The 21,252-nt window shown below is 42.7% G+C and overlaps 1 protein-coding gene across 7 annotated transcripts in view; it reads left to right on the top strand.

Moving 5' to 3' along the window:
- The first annotated feature begins 2,036 nt into the window (after nt 1–2,036).
- PTPRZ1 (protein tyrosine phosphatase receptor type Z1) overlaps nt 2,037–21,252 on the top strand; it is a 145,762-nt gene continuing 126,546 nt past the window's right edge. For 4 of the 7 annotated variants that reach the window (XM_064142012.1, XM_064142010.1, XM_064142011.1 and 1 more), the window contains exon 1: nt 2,037–2,350. In XM_064142012.1, the coding sequence (XP_063998082.1) occupies nt 2,293–2,350 (58 nt within the window). In that variant the 5' untranslated portion in view covers nt 2,037–2,292. The remainder of the gene's footprint in view (nt 2,351–21,252) is intronic. The other 3 variants (XM_064142015.1, XM_064142014.1, XM_064142013.1) reach the window with 2 other exon arrangements.

Below are 21,252 nucleotides of genomic sequence, written 5' to 3'. Positions count from 1 at the left end.
TATACATATTGCTATGCAATAGTACAATTTTCACTCCGACATGGAAACTATGCCAATTGCCAAATGATGTTGGAGATGGAGTTTTTATCAACTAGGTTATCCTCAAGCAACAGTACTTTGTCTTGCATATGTTTACCAGTGTGTTTGTACATGTCTACATGTGCATGTTTGCATGTGTATGGGCTTGGAAATCACTACAGTTGTTTCCTGGCATCTGGGTTCTTTCAACAATGTGAAAATCAGCTGACTAAACTCTTTAACAGCATTTTCCCTTAGGACAATCCTAAAATAGATTTTTGGAGCTCAGCACACAGAACGTGTTTCTTCTCATGATCCCAGAAAGTCCACTTAACAAGAACTGTCATTCAAAGTTAATCCTTCTCCTAATGAACCGACTGCCAGTGTATGAATGCTGTAGAGTCCTGAAAGATGCTGACCTTGCACAGTAAAATACGTCTGCAGTCTGCTTCCCAAATGGAATGAACTGCTTGAGCATCTCAGCACTTTCTCCTCTAACTTTTGTTCACTCAGAAATTTCGAATTTGCATCACATCCAGAGAATTCACAATGTTCCACGCAGCCAGGCAGAGCAAGCAGACATTGAAATGAAAGGCACAGGAGTTTTTCCTTTCTTTTATTTGAAGGACAAGCTGGCAGCACCAACTCCTGTGCCTGAGGATCAACAGGCTTGGTAGAGCAGGGTGCCTATAAGGTACAAAGTGGTTTTGCACTGAAGTTGCCTACTATTGGAAGTCACATCACATCTGTGCGGAGCAGTTCTGCTCCGTGAGAACAGTATCACAATCACAGAAACCATCCACACGGCTTCTGGGGTTGTCTTAGGCAAACCCGGGATGAAGCGAAGGATCATGTGTGTCATCCCATGCTCTCACAGCCTAGGGTGCTTGTCAGGGGTTACACCAGCTCACCCAAGAAGTCTCAGCTCTGGACGGAAAAGATGTGGGAATGACCGGCCCAGACCCGGAGGAAGGGTGCCCTCTGTTCCCGGACAGCCTGTCTCAATCGGGTCTCCCCACCAGGCCCATGCGTGACGCCAGCTGTGCTGATCTTGCCCGTGGGATCTCCCCACCCCACACTTCCTCGCCGCACGGGACCTGCTTTTCGCCTCCCCTGGTGTTTTATTTCTGCTCTGGGTGGCTCGCGGTTTGTTCGGTTTGTTTGGCTTTTTTTTCCTTTTTTTTGTACTCTTGTTTTGTTTTCCAGAAGAAACGGTGCCACTGCCTGTGCCCTGACCCACTTCTAAGTCGGATAATGATATTCTGTTGCTCCAGTCCCCTTCCCCCGCTCTCCCCGCCGGTTCCCAGGGAACGCGTATCCTCTCCGATTCCCGGCGCGGGAAGCAGCCTGCAAACGCCACCTACTAGCAGGCCGGTTGTGCTTGCCAGTCCCGCTGAGCTCCCCGCGATGATCCTGACCGTTGCCCGCAGCAGTGAGCGCTGGCACGATCACACCCGTAAATCACCGCTGGGAGCCGTTCCCGGGACGGCTGCTTTCTAACGGGGCTCCTCCGCCTGCACGCTCTGCAGCACCCTCGGAGGACTACCAGGCTCCGAAAACTGAAGTCGCGAAGACCGGCAGCTCACCTCGCTGCTCTCCGAGACCCCTGGAACCCCTACGCCCCCTCCCCACCGAAATAAACTTTCCCTCGGCACGCCGGTGGTGGGGTGGCGGGGTCCCGGGGTGCCGCCCCCGCGCGAAGCACCTCTCCCGCTGCAGCGGTATCCCCCGACCACAGGCTGTGGCCGCGGCGACGTGAACTGTTCCTCGCCCCCGATTCCCTCCCCGCTGCCCGTTTCGCCGAGGTGGGGGCCGCTCGCCCCCCTGCATGCCTGCGCTCACCGCACGCAGCACACACGCGCGCACACGTGCGCGCCCGCCCCGCGGCGCGCGGTCTCCGCCCCCCCGCGCGCGGGGCATACACCCCGAGCGCACGCACCGGCACCCGCACCGCACCCGCCCGGGCGCACACGCAGGCGCCCGCGCCGCCCCGCGCACGCACTCGCGCCCTCGGCAGCGCGGCCGCTCGGCGCGGCGCGGAGCGGAGGGCGGCCCCGGGGAGCCCCCGCCATGCGCTGACCCTCAGCACCGCCAGTACCCAGCGCCGCTGAGTCCGCCCGTGGTGTGGGGGTGGCCGTCGGGTGCGGCCGCGGCGCGGAGCCGGCTCCCCACTGGGGAGAGGCGCAGCTGCCCGCGGAGGCAAGGAGGCAGGAGGCTGAAAGGCAGTCCGACAGGCAGGCAGGCGGAGAAGAGGAGGCAAAGGACGATTTGGACATGCTCATTCTAGGGCGCTTGGTTGCCTGCATCCAGCTCGTCTGTATCCTCAGAGTGGGTGAGTGATATTTGCATGGATTCATCTTTGGGTTTCGGACTAACTTTTTCCCCCCGGCTCCTGTGGGGTTTTCTCCCTCCGATCATTTTTTGCTTAGAACTGCGGGCGCAATCCCTGGCAGTTGCACACTGTGAAAAGACGCTGTCAACACCGCGGGTGGGAATGTTTCTTTTACCCCTTTCTACCTCCTCAGCCTCCTGCTGCCGGCTCCGCGGATGCGCAGTACCCGCGCGCCGCCCCTGACACGGGCGGGTGGCTCGGGGAGGGTCTCGCCAGCCCGCCGAGCCTCAGCTCCCTCGGTGGCATCTGCTGTGCCGCTCCCCGCAGAACCGCTCCCCTCCTCGGCGCAGCCTGTGCCCGTGGGGTGGAGGTGTGCGCTGGGGCCCGTAGGGAAAACGGAAACGGCTGCCAAGCCGGATTGATATCCAGCATCTCTGTAGACGAGGAACGTGAAATTTCCCTCTTAGCCTCTCGCATGTACCTGTTTCGAAGAGAACCCAGGCTGGGTGCGAAATTTAAGTCCAAGAAAAGACTCTTCTCCGAAAACGAGTGATTGCCCTAATACAAGGTGCAACTGCTGCTTTGAAAAGCGAAATACAAAGTTCGTATTGAAACCTGCGTACAGAACATGGATTCATATATAGATTATTTTTAGTAGGACTACTTACATAACAAAATTAATTTTCACCTCACTTCATATCCGTGCAACCAAAGTGCGTCCTAAAATGCATGCAGTGCTCTCCCATTCGATATTATTGTTACAATCAGTGAGGTAACAAATCCATGCTTTTAGAAGTGCTGTCTTACATACTTGGTCAGACGAACATTAGGAGCCTAAGTGGTGAGGTTTGTGTCGTACCGAACGATCGTTTTGAATTTATAAGCTGTTGTCAACTAGATCACTAGAAAATACTGTTGTTTTTTTTCGCTTGTGTTTGAGTAGGAGGAACTTCTGAGCTTCGCCTGCTAATGAACATTTTTCACCCATAGGTGGTGCTGCTTCTGAAATCATGAAGCTCTATAAACAAAGATCCGTGTTGGGTTACGCTATGGGCAAGCAACTGCCCACTAAGTCCTGCCAGTTAGAGGAAACTACTGGTTACAGATTTGTCATGTAAAAAACAGGTCTACCTTATTTCTGAAAGTATGCTGGAATAATTCAGCTGTCATGTGGTAAACGGAACTGACCTTTAATGAAAATGTATCATCTTTGTAAGGCTGTTAGTAGAATTTTACTGTCAGTGTTAAACCAACCTATTTCTAAAAGCAGAGTATTTATAGTAGAATAATTCTCTTATGCTAGTTTGGTAAAGAGTGGCCTGACATAAAACTTTTGATAAGCTTTCATAATGTCTTTCTTAGGTTGGCAACCTGTTACCTAAAATCAGATGTGCTCCTAAGTCTGTTTAAAGGAAAAAATAGCAGGTGTTTGTGTATGTGTGTGGAGGTATGTGAAAATGTATGTGTGCAGATCTAGTAAGTGTACTGATGATAATCATAATGTAATACAATACAATGAGGTTTCAGAGACTGACACTGGAATGGGCTGCCCGGGGAGGTGGTGGAGTCGCCGTCCCTGGGGCAGTTCAAGGCAAGGTTGGACGTGGCACTTGATGCCATGGTCTAGCCTTGAGCTCTGTGGTAAAGGGTTGGACTTGATGATCTGTGAGGTCTCTTCCAACCCTGATGATACTGTGATACTGTGTGAAAGGAGGTTGTAATGAGGTGGGGGTCAGTCTCCTCCGTAATATCAGGTGATAGTCCACGACCTGACTTCACTTCAGGTGATCCTACCAAATTGTTAGCATTGCAAGATGTAAAGCTAACTTTTGTAATGGAGCCTGTGGGTTTTTAGTAATTTAATCACGCCTTTTTTGAAATCAGGTGGCTTTGTGTAATGCAATATTCAAATATATGGTGGGTATGTGTATGCTCTATTCACAGTTTAAGAGATCTGAAAGGATTTTGCGCACACATGAGATGTAAGTGTAGCTACTTTTTTGTTGTTGTTGTTCCTTCAGACTGATACACTATTGTTTTCAAACTTGACCTGAAGGGGACACCCTTTCTAGATGTGATGGATGATTTGGTCTCAATGGTGAATCATTCTGAAGGCTCAGGAGCTGGACTGCTCAGTGTGTTCAATGACATGAGTATTCCCAATAATGAATACCCTGTACAGGTTAATAGAATCATAGAATCAACCAGGTTGGAAGAGACCTTCAAGATCATCCAGTTCAACCTATCCCCTAGACCTATCTAGTCAACTAGACCATGGCACTGAGTACCTCATCCAGTCTTTTCTAGAGTGATTTAATCACATTTCATTTGAATATGTTCCTCTTTGAGTATCTCTCTGTAACTAAATGTGCTCTCATCTGTTAACATTAGTTTTGTATTTTGTTAGAATTTTGATTTTTTTTTTTTTAATAAGGAAAAATTAAAGAGATGGCTGCATACTATCAGCTCATGGTTCCTAGGGGGTGGTGAGAGAGGAGGACTGTGTTGGACAGTGACTCTCGCCATTAGATGTGTCTGGTATGGAAAAAAACATACCCAGGGCTCTGTAAATGGGATGTTGCTGAACAGCATGGTAGGCTGCCTTTGCACTCTGAAGACTACGCTTAGTAGTTCAAGATCAGACAATGTGTAGCTCTTGGCTTCATTTGCTTGTGGTTTCCAAAAATGTTGAGTTCTCAGCTGGTCACATACAGAGTTCTACGTTACATACTTTGTCATGAATGTGATTGGGAGGATTGCAGCTGCCTCTGGGAGATTCAGGAGGGAAATCTCAGTGTTCAGAAGAGATAAGGTGGTCATCACCCTCTCTGAAGGAAAAACTATTACAGCAAATAAAGGCAAAAAGTTCTTTTGGGAATGGCATGACAGGAGCAGTTTGTTCTCAGTGTTATTGAAGAAATGCTTAGGGGCTTGCTCCTAATATCCCTGCTGAGATATGAATAGTACCTTTCTCCATAGCGTTACTGAAGCCAAACACTGATGTAATTATTTATGAAGCAGAGTATTATCAGAGTATTCTCAGTGAATGCTGTTCAGTGCAGCTACTTGCGGCATAAGATGATATTCACTCACAACTAAGGGCATGTAAGAAGTCCTGTGTGGTTATTTGTGGTCACTATTGTGCAGTTAGAATAGAGATTTCCTAAGTTTCTTCTGTTACTAAAATTAAAGGTCAGAAAACCTCTAGCAGACAGTTCACTTGATTTTTTTACATTTTTAATTTAATTGAGAAATACATGGATCTAGATATAGCTCAGGCTCAAAATATTCCCTCAAATTCTGCCCTGGCTTACTGATCTGTTCCAACTTCCTGAAAGGAAGTTGTGCTTATGGAAAAAAATATCTGGAGTCTTTTCATTAAGTAGACTATGAATCTGTGTAGGCAAAGAAATGTTAATAGAAAAAAAGGAACATGTTTTAACAAGTTACATTGCAATTGTGGATAGTTTTGGATCAAAGAGATGTAAATATTTAGGCAAAACTTTAAAAATACTCCCTGCTAGGAAAGAATTCTCTAGAAAGGATTGTTGTCTCATTTGAGGTTTGTTTCTGGAATCCCAGTGTCATGTTTTTATTCACACAAAAGCAGTAGCTTTTCCTTACATACCTAGATTTTATTGTACCATAGGCAGGACTGTATTTCCAAGCTAGCAGTCAGCATGTGCATCATGCTAGCAATAAGAAAAGCAACTTCTCTATACTCTTGACTGGACAGATGCAAAGAATAATGATGAGAATCTGAGGAACAGCATTGGCTCAGCTTTCTAAATCCAGCCATACTTTCTGTGATCTGATGTCTACATGCTTAGGTGCAATAAGCCCTTAAACTGTTAAAGGTCTCTGGGATGAGATTTTTTTTTTTCACTAACCTCTTATTTCAACAACATTTTTGCAGGCCAGATATTCAGCATACTTCAAACTCAATTATATCACAGTATTATTATTGCATATTATTTTTTATGCTTTAGAATGTTTTACATTTAAGAGGATGTTCTGTTATGGATGGTAACATGTAGCTCTATGGAGAAATTCAGTTCTGCTAGATGTAAAATGTAGGAGCTAAAACAAAAATAAGAATATTAGAATAATTATACAATCAATTTTACCCATCCATATTATAACAATCTATATGTTATGCATATTTGTACTGTAGAAATTATAAATACCAAAATCTGAGTGTACAGTATAGATTTATTTTTGGTTCAAATATTAGTAGGTATGAAACATTGTGCAGAAATAAATGACATTTTAAAAGTTAATGTCAGCATAGCCTAATATTTATTCAGCACATTGGTCTGTAGGCCATATCTCAAGTTGTTAAAACTATAGTTTCCAGTGCTGAATCAATACAATGCATAAGGAGAGTTTTCTAAGTTGTGCTTGGCATTACTTCGTCTCTGAATATACTCTTCTGTCTGAATTCCTGGAGAGAATTTACATAATACAGAGAAAGCTAAGGTGGTAATTTGAAACTATTATAATAATTATCTGGATTGTAAATCAGGATGTTAATTTATGAATGCGGACACTAACCCATTTCTTGAGGAAGGTGATTTCCTTCACTTTCTGTGCTCATCATTTAAATGGTCATTTCCCACTATAAGTTCTCTAATTAGAAATTGAAGGGTGAGCAGGTTCTGTTCTTTCGCTGACAATTTCAATTCCTCTTCAAACGTGTCGTGCTCCTCAGTATTCCCCGTGGGGCCTGAAAGTCTGCAGCAGTTCCGGAGCCTCCTGCTCCCATTTAATGGCTTGATTCTCACAGCTTCATGCACCATTTATGTGGCTTTCCTGTATGAGACATCCTTTGGCCATTCAATAAGCTTCTTTTCCCATAAAGACAAAAGTTACCTTTTTGAATACATGTCAGGGCTTTTGTATTAGAAAGATAAATGAACAGGAAGAAAAGGACTTACAGTATTAAATAAATAAAATCCACTAAATGAAAGATAGATTTTTTTTTTTTTTCAAAGAGGCTGGACTGTAAGGGAAGCTTGGCTCCAGCAGGTTGTTGAGGAACTGTTGGCAGCAGAGCACTTTTGTAGGAAGGTACGGTGCAGGTCACTTGTTGAATACAAATTACTGATATTTCAGTGCAGTCTTGAGGCACAGGTAGAAATAACTGCAGATTTTGAAAATGAGATGTATTGATTTTGCATTGCTAGATGACGTTGTGGCACCATCTGGTTGAACTGAAGGAACAGACTAATTAGGAAAAATAGGCACTGTGTAAAGGGGTCTTGGGCTGTTTTAGGTGAGGCATGGCTCCCTGAAGCTCCTTCTATTTCTTGCTCATCCGTTGACTTAGGTATTCTTTGATTCACCAGAAGTAATTATATGTCACCCTGGAAATCCATATTTTCCATTACCAGTCAGAGACTCTGGGACCTATTGTTTGAGTTAGCTAATTTCAGAAATCCTTATTCTGGTAAAAGTCCTGTGGATGACAAAAATACTAGGCTACATCTGATAAGGGAAGTTCAGCACTAAAAGTAGGACACCAGTGAAACTTAGATGCTGAAATGCAAAATTCTAATTAAAAGTGTCCCTGACTCACCCAGTATCTTTTTGGACAGTCCAGGGAAGCTTGCAGGCAGGTGCACTCTTCTGCATGTGCCTTATATGACCTTATCATGTATCTGCCTCTCAGTGCATCTTTGTCTCCGAAGTTTAATCAGGATCCAAACCCAAGTGTTCTTTCAGATTGCTTCTGTGATCTGCAAGTCAAAAAGGCTTCTCAAGTATATACTGACAGGATCACATGTCTTGACCTGGCTGCTATCACTATGTCTGGTTAAGACAAATGACCAAGGCTATCCCTGTGCCACCTTCTTATGTTGTGGCCCAGTGATTGGAGTGTTTTACCAAGGAAAGACAGTCTAGAAGGAAGACTTGTTCTGACCTAAAGGGATTTAAACCTAATTCTCGTGTCTTGAAATAGTAGATTTTGTCAGATCAGAGGACTCTTAATATGTCTTGTTGAAACCGAGGCTGGTTTTGGTTTGGTTTGTTTTTAAGGAAAAAGAGTCAATGACAGGAAAAGACTAGGGAGACTAACAAATAACCGCATTATGTCAATACATGAAATCATAGCTAGTGCACGCTTATGTTCCACTCAAGTATCTATGTACCTATGCACAGCTACCTCCATACACTTATGTTCTCCTCATCTCAGAAAAGGTATAGCATACTTGGAATAAGTGGAATGACAACAGAGTATCTCTTTCTAGGATTGATTAAAGAAACTATGACTCTGTGCCAGGAGCAAAGACAACTTAAACATTTGTTATGTAGAGCATTATAAACTCAGGAGTGGAAATACGTTGTTCACTGACTCTAATATAAGATCAAGGGAATATGAATTAAGGCAGTAGGGGGCAAGTGTAGAAATAACTAAAATAAAAGGGCAGTTCTTTCTGCAACAAGTGGTAGAGTTGTGAAAATCCACTGCAAGCTGCTCTGAGAGCAAAACATTTTAAGGAGATGGCTAGAAGCTCTTGAAAGAGAAATTTACTGAAGGTTTCTAAACAGATTGAAGCCATATACATATCAGGAATTTATGGAGCTGGAAATGGAGCCTGGGAGAGTTTACAGGGAAATTTTCAAGTGTATTACATAACTTTGCCTTTTTTTACTGTTCCTTAAGCATCCACTTAAGGGTTTTTGAGACAGGACTCCAAGTGGTAGCATAGTTCATCAGGAGAGGAAGTATATTTTTTTTGTACCTGCTCCTACTCAGTATTTCATTAACCACTTGCTGGATATAGTGCATAAATCTGGTGTCTTTCTTCGTCTGTGCTCTAAAAAGTGCTCTGAAGAACCTAACTTCCCAAAGGTGAGTAGAGCTCAAATGTGCTTCCACCAATTCAGCATTTCACATCGTCTGTCCTGGGCAGTTGAACACTATTTAGGCGAGCCAGTTGCTTGGTATTTCAATTAGCATCCTCACTAACCTGAAGACAGTGTAGGAGCCTGAACTTCAAGAGAAGAGAGCTTACTGCTGATGCTTGAAAGGTGGGTGATACAAGTAAATGCTGTCTTGCGTTTGATCTTTTGTCTAAGTCAAGGATTCCAAATCTATCGTTTACACTACACCTTCGTATTCAGCAGTGAAAGGTGGATGAGACGTGGTTTGACTATCTGATGCATAAAACCCAACATTTTCTACTCTATATTTTTATAGCATCCAGTTGGATGCACAAAGGGAAGAAGTTTTTTTCTGGCAGTCTTTTTTTCCATGTAACTTACAGACTATGGAAAATTCGCTGTGCAATGTCAAAATGTTAGAGATCCTACTTTTTTGCTAGCTTCAATGATATGGTGCTCTTTACCTTTCTGCTAACTACTGGATTACCTGAAGTCTGAAATATAAATCAGGTAGTATTTGAAGAGGTATCTGTCTTCACTGTCTTATTTACCTGTTTGCTGAGATAGGGTAATAGTAAAAGCAATATAGAGCAGATTAAACAATAACATCAGGAAGGGTGAAACAAGACCCATCTAGATGGATTGACTGTATTGAAACCGTATGGATCTTCAAAATGTTGTAAATGAAGGATACTACATAAAAATGAATGAAATAAAATGTATGCTAATGAAGACATGTTTCTACATATACCCTAAAAGGATTTGACAAAGAATTCCTGACATTTAAAATTTCTGTAGAAATTATGTCACGTTCTTTAACTGGGACTGGCTTCTTTTTAGAAGTTGCCCAGGCCAAATTATTTTTTTTTTCCTTAAGTAAACTGAAGGATTTAGTAACTTTCTGGAGATTTAAACTGGTTTGTATCATGATTCTTCAATATATATTTTTCCAAATATGATACTGTTTTTTCAAAGTTGTCAAAGCCTTGGAAAACCAAAGTGTTCTGCAGGGGCATATATTGAAGAAACTGAAAGCTTTTTGATAACTAAAGCAAGTATTTTGATTAAAAACGAAGCCTTTAAAATCAGTGCTTAAAAAAAGACTTGATTCTTCAGTTGCTTTGTGTGCCCAAACTCCACGATTTCAGCAGAAGTTCTCAAAAAGCAAAGAAAAACATCTGCTTGTTTAGACTAAACTGCTAATGATCACAGTAACATCTGGCTTCATAAAAGTGACCTAATATTACTCCAGGCAGTTTGACTTCCAGCTTCATCCCTAAACTGACCAACTGTGTTTCATCCATTTCTAGCCATCTGGAAGAAATAAAATTTGTTCCAAGTGTATGGCAGTTGCTTCTGTAATTTCCTTTTTTAGCTCTTATTCTGATAGGTGTATGTAAGTATGATAATGAACACATTTGGTGAGCTTGGGCATTCTGGGAGGCTAAGGAGCCTTCTGCCAGCCCTGGAGAGCACTGCTGTTAGATGTCTGGAACATTTCATGCTACATGCTGTACACAACCCCTGAAATCATTATCTGCAAAGAATTCAGACGAAGTCCTGTGTGGTCTGTGGCTACTTCTTTCTTTGTGATCTTTGATTTTTGCACAGTAGCTTTGTATTTCATGTATCTTGCAATGTGCCAAAAAATTCCCAAGGAACCAGCTTCTCTCTGAGGGTTTTTTTTGTTTGCTTGCTTTGGCTTTTTGTGTGTGTTTGTTGTTTTCAGGTTTTTTTTTATGTACCTTATGTTTGTTTAAAAAACAACCAACCAACTGTATTACTGTAGATACACAGATAAGAGTAGAACTAATTCTAGCTCATACCAGTGGAACCATATATGACTAAATCCTGGATGAGAAGAAAAAGATCTGGAGGAGCTGTTTGAGTTGTAGGGTAGTGCTGACACAAACCCAAATGACTATAAACAGGCAATATGCAAATTTAAGCTGAAAATTAGAAGTTTCTTAACCATTACAGCAACGAGATTTTGGAAAGCTTTCACAATGGTAGGAGGAGCAATAAGGTGACCAATTGTTCTTTTCTAGAATGGAATACCATGTTTTTTGAAAGATTCTGCTGCTCCTGCAATAGTAAAGTAGCCCACCAGTGATCTAGGAGTCCCTGTGAGTGACTACCATGGTGCAGTTTCAATTGTGCTAAATAAGAAAACTGAGCGGTATGCAGCCAACCAGTTTCCTGCTGCTGAATAGTCTCAAAACAATCCTCATGAAAGACTAGTGAATTTGAAAGCTGAGGTACTGGAAACTATCAGGAACAGTGTGGCCAGTAGGACAAGGGAGATTATTCTTCCCCTGTGCTCAGCACTGGTCAGGCCACACCTTGAGCACTGTGTCCAGTTCTGGGCCACTCAATTCAAGAGAGATGTTGAGGTGCTGGAATGTGTCCAGAGAAGGGTGACAAAGCTGGTGAGGGGCCTGGAACACAAACCCTGTGAGGAGAGGCTGAGGGAGCTGGGGGTGTGCAGCCTGGAGAAGAGGAGGCTCAGGGGTGACCTCATTGCTGTCTACAACTACCTGAAGGGAGGCTGTAGCCAGGTGGGGGGTGGTCTCTTCTCCCAGGCAACCAGCAATAGAACAAGGGGACACAGTCTCAAGTTGTGCTGGGGGAAGTATAGGCTGGATGTTAGGAGGAAGTTCTTGCCAGAGAGAGTGATTGGCATTGGAATGGGCTGCCCAGGGAGGTGGTGGAGTCACCATCCCTGGAGGTGTTGAAGAAAAGCCTGGCTGAGGCACTTAGTGCCATGGTCTAGTTGAGTGGATAGGGCTGGGTGCTAGGTTGGACTGGATGCTCTTGGAGGTCTCTTCCAACCTGGTTGATTTTATGATTCTATTCTATGATTCTCTTAAGATCCGTAGTACCACTCAGCATTTCAAAATGTACTGAGTGGTAAAGCATCATAAACTTATACAAGAAAAGAAATAAAGTGTAATAGAGGAGATTTGAAAATGCACATTTTGAGTTTAATGATACTATTTCAGGCTGTTGCAAGTTCACTATTTTAAATAAGATTACTTGTGTAAGTGCCAGGTAACAAACTTCCTTTAAACAAAAGTATCTGCAAACTCATATAGTTGGTTGACTTCGGGAAATAGGGGTTTAGTTCAAATACTTACCATTAGAAGATCTTGAAGAGCTGCTAATGCTCTAACTGTCTCACATAGTAGGACCATAGGAAATTTGGTGTCAGATTTTACCTTAGCTGAATTCTGAGTTTATTTGCAGGCTCATCCACTCATTTCTCAGTAATCCTATCCATGTTGTGTCACATTCTTATATAAATAGTCTGGCCTCCATGACAGCTCTGTCAACTCTCTCCTCACTGTGTGTACATTTCTCCAAAGCCACAGGCTTTATGTTAGCCTGTAAATTGTCTAATAACATAGAACTACTCCTGCAACATTTTAAGAGTGTTCTTTGACAGGTTTCTGCCTCCCAGGTGAAATGTGACAGGATGAGAGGAAATGGCTGCAAGTTGCACTAGGAGACATCTAGATTAGATATAAGGAAGATTTTCTTCACCCAAAGGGTCATTGGGCATTGGAGCAGGCTGCCAGTTGAAGTGGTGGAGTCGCTATCTCTGGATGTGTTTACAATATGATGTTTGGATTAGGTGCTTAGAGACATGGTCTAACAGTTGTGTACAGGGAGATGTTAGATTATGATTTGATTTGATATTTTTGAGGTCTTTTCCAACCAGGCAAGTTTGTAATTCTGTGACTGTGAGTAGTTTGTGCACTCCTGGAGGGTCCAATATATATTGCTCCTTAGGAATATGTGAACATCTTGTTTTATTTGATTAGCTTTTGCAACCATTCAATGTTTACAGTAGGAAAAAAAAAAATCTGTTGTATTAAAACAAATTGCAAGTGCAATTTAGAGGGGATTAAGAATGCTTTTGTTGCCCTAGCCAATGGGAGAAGACAGGTTCAGATAAATCAGGTGAAATTAATGAGGTACTAATGCATAGTGGATAGTTTCAGGTCACATGCAGTTGAGTGAAACAGAAGAAAATACCTATATACTCTTGGTTTTGGTGAATAAGCTGATGAGTTAACTATTTTTTTCTCATATGAACTAGACATTCTATTGCATTTGAATAAAACTGTAACCTAGTTGTATTGGAGTAGTTATTTAGGGGAATTTTTTCATTAAAGAATTCCTTGGATGCAGAAGTGTTTTTCTAAACATGAAACCCTGGTCCCATGAAATCAACTGGCAACAAGAAATTTGACCCACTCAGAGTAGCTTTATGATTAAATCAGAGAAGAGGTTTAGTCACCTTGCAGTGGAACTCAAAATGCTGGGCTAGATACGCTGCTTGTTGTGTACAGAGCACAAGAATGGACCTAGACAGGGATTGTGTTGGGACTTGTGTGCCTGGCTGGTGAATTAAAAAATGATATGGACGAGGGAATATAAAAAAAGTAACAAACTGGGAAGCTTGCCTCATAGCTGTTTCCAAAATGTGGTTCTATGGTTAAATTGTGAAGCTCTTTAGCCTGCAGAAAAGAAGTTTGAAGTGAGACCTTATCAGCACATACAAAAATCTAAGAGGTGGGGAACAAGGGAATGGGGCTGGGCTCTTTTCAGTAGTGCCCATTTATAGGACAAGGGGCAATGGATGGGAACTAGAACGCAGGAGGTTTTGCATGAACATGAGCAAAAACTTCTTCAATGTTGATGGAGCACTGGAACAGACTGCACAGAGAAGTTGATGAGTTTCCTTCTCTGGAGACTTTAAAAATCTGCCTGGATGTGTTCCTCTGCAGCCTGATCTAGGCAAACCTTTATCAGGGAGGTTGGGCTAGGTGATCCCTGGATGTCCCTTTCAAACTCCTGTGAAAGATTTATTTTTTTTAGAAGGACATAAAAATACCTTAGAATTTAGAACTGTTGATCTTACTGTCTCTAAATGAGCCATATGATGTTGGCACTGGAGGCTTCTCATAATCATCTAATAGTACAACCTGTGCCAGAGGAACAGGAGATAGCAATCCTAAACCTTTCCCATGTAAGGCATTTGAACCACAGCTGTTGAGAGCAGTGTAATCCACAGACTGACAAGAGCAGAGCAGTTGAGGGTGAGCAACAGTGCTGATCTATACCCAGGCTGAAGGTGGGAACAGTAGAAAAGTTTGAAAGAGAAAACCTAACTATCTAGCCTAGTGGATGAGATGCTCCCTGGAAGTGTTCAAGGCTAGATTGGATGAGGCCTTGAGCGACCTATTCTAGTGGGAGGTGTCCCTGCCTATGGCAGGGGCTTGGAACTGGACGATCTGTGAGGTCACTCCCAACCTAAACCATTCTGTAACTCTATGATGTTCCCATGTCACAGTCTCTGTAGCTGCAACAGTGCATCTCTCTGCTGTGACATGCAAACAGGTGTTTGGCTGCTGAGACTGCTCTGTGATGTGGGATAGGAGAAAGGCCAGAAAATACATTCTGTAAACTGGATTAAAGCCTTGGATCATGCTGGGTTATTTCTGTCGGTGAAAGGAGTGAGATGTGGGATTCTAGTCCTTGTCAGTTTGAGTATTTCTGTCTTTTATCTAGCTGATACCCAATGTAAAAAACACCAGGATTTCAGTGGTCTCCTGTAGTTTTGAAACCTGCTGAAGGATGCTGCTGTATCTCCTGGTTGGGTTGGTCTGATGCTTACCTAGGTCTTTGGGTATCTTTCAATAGGGACCTACTTACCCTGAATCTGTAAAATTTGCATCTTTCAGTACTGGATTGTTTTCTATTTTCTTACACTGCAGAAACTGAAGCAGTTAGACACTAAAGTGTGTTGTACCTCTCCCAAACAAGAAAACTGCCTATCTGTATTATTAGTCTCTGCAGGAAACCTTTACGTATGCACCCCCTTGTTGGGGTAACAGGAGATCTTCTGCCACAGGCAGGTGTAGCAACTAAGTGAGCAACAGCTGCAGTGTCCTGGAAGAAAATACATCATGTGCTCCTTTTTGTAGCAAATCAGCTGCTTTAGATGGCATAGAGACCACAGAATCATTTCCCCCGTGAGTCACTAAGCCTTCCTAAAGCTCTGTATCTCCACAGCTTTCAGCTGAGGTGGAATATATTCTACCTCTCTGAATACCATCAAACCTTAAAGGCTTAGTCAAACCTGTAATTAATTAACACTTGTGTAACACTTAGCACTCACCTACTGAGTTGTATCTTCTAAGGCTGTTGTTAATGATTTTAAATCTATAAAGCAACTTCCTAAAATCCTTTGAAATTGGCAATTACACCATTCCATGTTAGATGGAAAAGCTTTGATCACTTCAGAGCAGGAAATAAATGCATGACTTAAACTGGAGAGAGTAACAGAAGGGGGGCAAACTGCTAAATACACTGTATGGCAGAAAGCCAGAGTAAGATTTGCTGTTTTTCTTTCCAAAACTCAATTTGAAGCCATTTCTGTGTTGCATGAATGACTGTGACAGTCCTAAGAAGTCTGCAGTTGCATGTAATTATGACCTGAAGACAAGGCTTAACTGGAGAATTTTCCTTTCATTCTCTCTTTGGGTTTGGTTTGGGTTTTCTTTGTTTTCATTTGTTTGTTGGTGGTTGTTTTTTTGGAGGTTTGGTTTTATTTGTTTGGTTTTTGTTGGGTTGGTTTTTTTTTAGTTTTTATGCAGTTACAAGGCTACATTCTGATACAGTGCTAGAAATGGAACTAATTAAAATAGTCTGTCTTGTCTTACATTCCAACACAGATACTTTAGCAAGATTCAAAACCAAAGTGATTTAAAAATTGTAAAGAAAAAATACCAACATGTGTCTGAAAGCCTGTAATTCTCTGTTCAAGGATAGGAGTATTTTGAAAAGAAATTTACTAACTTACAGTCCAGAAGCTTGATTTTTTTTTTTTTTTTGCTCTGGTGTTTTCCAGGAGCAAAATGAGTGAAGCTGTCTTCTTTGGTTGACTGATGTTGGTTGTGGGTTCAGCAGTGACATCCACTAAACTGTTTTCCTGCTTTGTTCAATTTTTCATGAGATGATTAAAATTTAAGAGGTTCTTTGGCATAAAGCAGTGTAGTCTCTGCTTGCAAACTTTCTGCACTTCCTCAAATAACTTCTGGTTACTCATGAGTAGAACAAAGGAAATAATATTTTAGGAAAAGAAAAAAGCATTGCAGAAAGAGTGTGTTTTTTAAGGATGTATGGATAGTTTTAGTGCTGTCACATGCAAATAATGTGCACCTGTTGAAGACATCTTCAGGAATATTTTATTTAATTGCTTAATAAATTCTTCTTAATAGGTTTATTGTTAAGCAACAAATACTCTTCGTGTTGCTTCTGAAAAGAACAACAGTTGTCATAATTGTAATAATAACAACATACTACTGTATGGTAATAATAACAAAATAAAGTTGCATCCAAGTAAAATGAAGGGGGGAAAAATCTAACTCCCTGCTTCTCCATAAGCCTTCTAAGGGATTAAATGTTAGTACTATGCCTATTGATTCAATGCTAATATACTTTAATCTTTTAAAAACCATTTGAGAAATATATATCTAGTTACAGGAAATAAAGCCATATAAATTACACATTACGCTCATTTCATTCCATGGACGAATTGTTCCTCTAACTGGGCTGTTAGGTGTGTTGGATATTTAAACAAAAATGGGATCTAAGGTTAAACTGACATGGAGATGCTGTATAATCAGGAAATTGCTATCTATCATGTATTATTTATGTTCTGATGACATCTAAGTGCATTTGTCAATGGCCAGGGTTTTGTTGCATAAGGTACCGTATGAACACAGGAATATGACACCTGCCCTAAGGGATTTAGAAACAAAATACAAAAGGAGAAGCTGATAGGACAGAAAATGAGAGGAGCTGCTAAGAAAAAAAAAAAACCCATACATTAGGCAATATAAAAAGCAGTTGAGCTGCTGAGGGAGTCGTCTGTAACATCTTTTCTAGCTATTTCTGCAATGAGAGTTTTCAAAGGGGTATTGAATGGGTCTGTTCTGATTCCTAATCTGTAAGGTAGAGATAGTAATACTTCACTCAAAGATGTGTTGTATGAACAACAGCATGTTTGCATTTCTGAAGCACTTTGAAGAGGAAAAAAAGGCTAGCTCCAAGCCTTATGTTTAGGGTAGAGTCCCATTGCAAGAAAGTTAGGCAGGTAGCCTTTGCAGGCTCTGCAGGACTAACTCATAGAATCAACCAGGTTGGAAGAGACCTCCAAGATCACCCAGTCCAACCTATCGCCCAGCCCTAGCCAGTCAACCAGACCATGGCACCAAGTGCCTCATCCAGGCTTTTCTTGAAGACCTCCAGGGACAGTGACTCCACCACCTCCCTGGGCAGGCCATTCCATTGCCAATCACTCTCTCTGCCAACAACTTCCTCCTAACATCCAGCCTATACTTTCCCCAGCACAACTTGAGACTGTGTCCCCTTGTTCTATTGCTGGTTGCCCGGGAGAAGAGGCCACCTCCGCACCTGGCTACAGTGTCCCTTCAGGTAGTTGTAGACAGCAATGAGGTGCCCCCTGAGCCTCCTCTTCTCCAGGCTAAACAACCCCAGCTCCCTCAGCCTCTCCTCATAGGGTTTGTGTTCCAGCCCCTCACAGTACTCAAGGTGTTGCCTGACCAGTGCTGAGTACAGGGGAAGAATAACCTCCCTCGTCCTACTGGCCACACTGTTCCTGATGCAGGCCAGGATGCCATTGGCTGTCTTGGCCACCTGGGCACACTGCTGGCTCATCTTCAGCCTACTGTCCACCAGTACCCCCAGGTCCCTTTCCTCCTGGCTGCTTTCCAGCCAGTCAGTCCCCAGCCCGTAGCCCTGCTTGGGGTTGTTGTGGCCAAAGTGCAGAACCCTGCACTTGGCCTTGTTAAATCTCATCCCATTGGCCCCTGCCCACCCACCCATCCAGCCCGTCCAGGTCCCTCTGCAGGGCTCTCCTACCTTCCAACAGATCAACACCTGCTCCTAGCTTGGTGTCGCTTGCAAACTTACTGGTGCAGGACTCTATCCCCTCGTCCAGATCATCAATAAAGATGTTGAACAGGACTGGGCCCAGCATGCAAGCAGGTTGGTTTGCAGTCACTAGGATCTCTTTGTGCATCCCCTTGTGTGCCATGTAAGCCTCAGGGAACACATGAAGGTGAAAAGAAACATTTGCCTGGAGATGTAGTGTATTCTGGTGATTTAACAGGGAGCAAAACCTTGCAGCCAGTGTCAACTCAAGCATGTGAGTTTACCTTCTTTGGCTTGGTTTGCTGTTTACAAGTTCGGTACTTTTAAGTCAGTCGGGGAACAAAAGACTGCATAAGTACTGGGATGCACGGATACTACAGTGTGAGCACTGGCACATGAGTAGCTGAGATAGGCTGTTTCTGGTAACAACCTAACCCTTACCTCATAAGCACAGCCTTCCTCGTGGTGTGTGGTTTTGTGTAGCTGAGTCTGCATGCACATTTACGCCCAACGGCTTGGGTCAGAACAGCTGATCTGAACATTTTTCCTAGGGTGGATTCTTGCCCATCATAATCCTGGTTGTAATTTTGTAAATGGAAATTCTTATCCAGTGGCAGCATGGACACTAAAGACTAGAAGTCAGCATAGTAAAGTGTATCAGAATCTGATATGTGCTTGTTGTGTAGAGAAAGTTCTACATCATCTCACAGAATCATGAAATTACACAGAGTGGTAGGGGTTGGAAGGGACCTCCAGAGATCATTTAATCTACCTCCATGCTGTGAAAGGTACAGCTGTAATGAATAAAGATAGCACTACTCTAATTTTCTCTGGTTGCTGTAATTTAATATTCTGTGTAGAGCTAGAAGTTTGGTAGGACAGTCATAATGTCCTAAAAAGTTTGGTTTTCCTTATATGTTAGCAGTCAGTACAACTTAAGTCCATGTCATGTTGGATGATAATAATCATGTGTCGGGTTTTATGTGTCATTCTTCATTCTATGAAGGTGGATACGTGAGCATAGGTATAAGGCTGGCAGCTGGCAGCAGTCCTATTCTATTCCCTGCCATTTCAGTTCCACAAGGTCTTGCAATACGCTTTGTCGAAGTGGTTCCTCAGGCCAAATGAATTAGTACAACTTCTCTCTCTTGTGCCTTTCGTAATGCCAGGTAAAAAGAGATGTGAGTCAATGTTCATGCTTCTGTGTTTGCTACAAGTTACCACACTTGAGTGTCCTGATACATTGTTGTTGTCTCCACTTAGGACTTCGGGAAGGTGGTGCTCTATGTCCATTATTCATAATTCGGAAGTGTTGACTCTTAAGCTGTGACCATAAGGACATACTGACATGGACAAAAGCTTTCATAAAAGGACCCTTCCACGTTTCTGTGGTCTTTCAATAAATTAGCACAGTATCACCAAGGTTGGAAGAGACCTCACAGATCATCAAGTCCAACCCTTTACCACAGAGCTCAAGGCTAGACCATGGCACCAAGTGCCACGTCCAATCCTGCCTTGAACAGCTCCAGGGACGGCGACTCCACCACCTCCCCGGGCAGCCCATTCCAGTGTCCAATGACTCTCTCAGGGAAGAACTTTCTCCTCACCTCCAGCCTAAATTTCCCCTGGCGCAGCTTGAGGCTGTGTCCTCTTGTTCTGGTGCTGGCCACCTGAGAGAAGAGAGCAACCTCCCCCTAGCCACAACCACCCCTCAGGTAGTTGTAGACAGCAATGAGGTCTCCTCTTCTCCAGGCTATACAATCTCAGCTCCCTCAGCCTGTCCTCATGAAAAATGCAGTGAATTTCTAATAATAAGGGGGAAAATGTTAATGATGCTCTTGTTCAAGAGTTCATAGAAATCCCACAGAGAGGAAGAGAGCAAGTAGAGGAAAAGAAGATTTGAGAAAAAAAAAAAAGGCAAAAGAAAAGGAAGAGAGAGAGAGGAGGAGGAATGAGAAAGAAAGTTTACAAATGAGACACACTTGGCCCTTGTGAAGCTTTTGTTTATCTCATGTTTTAAGTTTGGTGCTGCTGCAGCTGGCAACTCCTTGCCATTTGTAACTACAAATGGAAAATCAGACCAGGGAAGGGAGTTAAATTACTTTTGCCATGACTTTTGAAGGCATCACATTACCTAACTCAGAGAGAAATTGAAGTGACTGAACCCCAAGCTTTCAACCTCTGTGTTTTTTTTGATGATCCTCTTCCACAGAGTGAGCGAAATGCAGAGGGTAATCCTACCAATTTCTTACTAAAAAAAAATGCAGCCAGGTGGAGTCTATTGCTGAGCAGTTTGAGATACTCTTCAAACAGAAAAATAATTGTTCAGAGCAAGAGGTGGTGAGTCTTTATATATTTGCTTCTAACAGGATTTTTATGTGTAACTAACTTGGCATCACCACCGTCTCTAAACATGCATAGTTTTGTAGCACTTATGGCAAATACATAATGAATGCATTATAGAAAGACACTTGCAGACACTTGCAAGGAGAAGCTAAGTGACTCAACAAGAAGAGCAGTGATGGGTTTGGGGAAGGAAGGGACACCACCTGACTGCCACTGTTACCACACTTCCACACTGCCTTGGCCTCTCTCTGCAAGTGGCTCCCAGCTCTTCCCCTCTTCTGCTCATAGGGACCTTAGGCACTCCCCTTTCCCTCCTTCTCTTCCTCAGCCCCACATGTGGATGTGACCCAGATTTCCATTTAGAAAATGCTGGTTTTCTAGAGAATTCTTGTCTAACGGAGGAGGAAATCCTACAAAGTAGATTCTGGGTGTCACTTACTGCCTATGTTAAGCTTCCATATCTGAGATTATCATATAAATTCTGTTTATACAATGTGCAGTCCCAATGCAACTGGAGTTCTGTGGCTGTTCTGGTAATACTACAACTTAAATTGTAATAATAGTTGTTAATAAGTGAGTACTGAGAGTGATACTCAGACAGTAGTGAACACTATAACCTACAAACCCCAAGGAGCTTTATTATTTTCAAAAGAGAATGTGTAATCTTAGGCTGGAAGGTGATTTGGTGTGAACAATATGTT

The sequence above is a fragment of the Pogoniulus pusillus genome, chromosome 4 (assembly GCF_015220805.1).
Source record: "Pogoniulus pusillus isolate bPogPus1 chromosome 4, bPogPus1.pri, whole genome shotgun sequence".
Classification (NCBI taxonomy): Eukaryota; Metazoa; Chordata; class Aves; order Piciformes; family Lybiidae; genus Pogoniulus; species Pogoniulus pusillus.
This window is presented reverse-complemented; position numbering and strand designations above follow the sequence as displayed.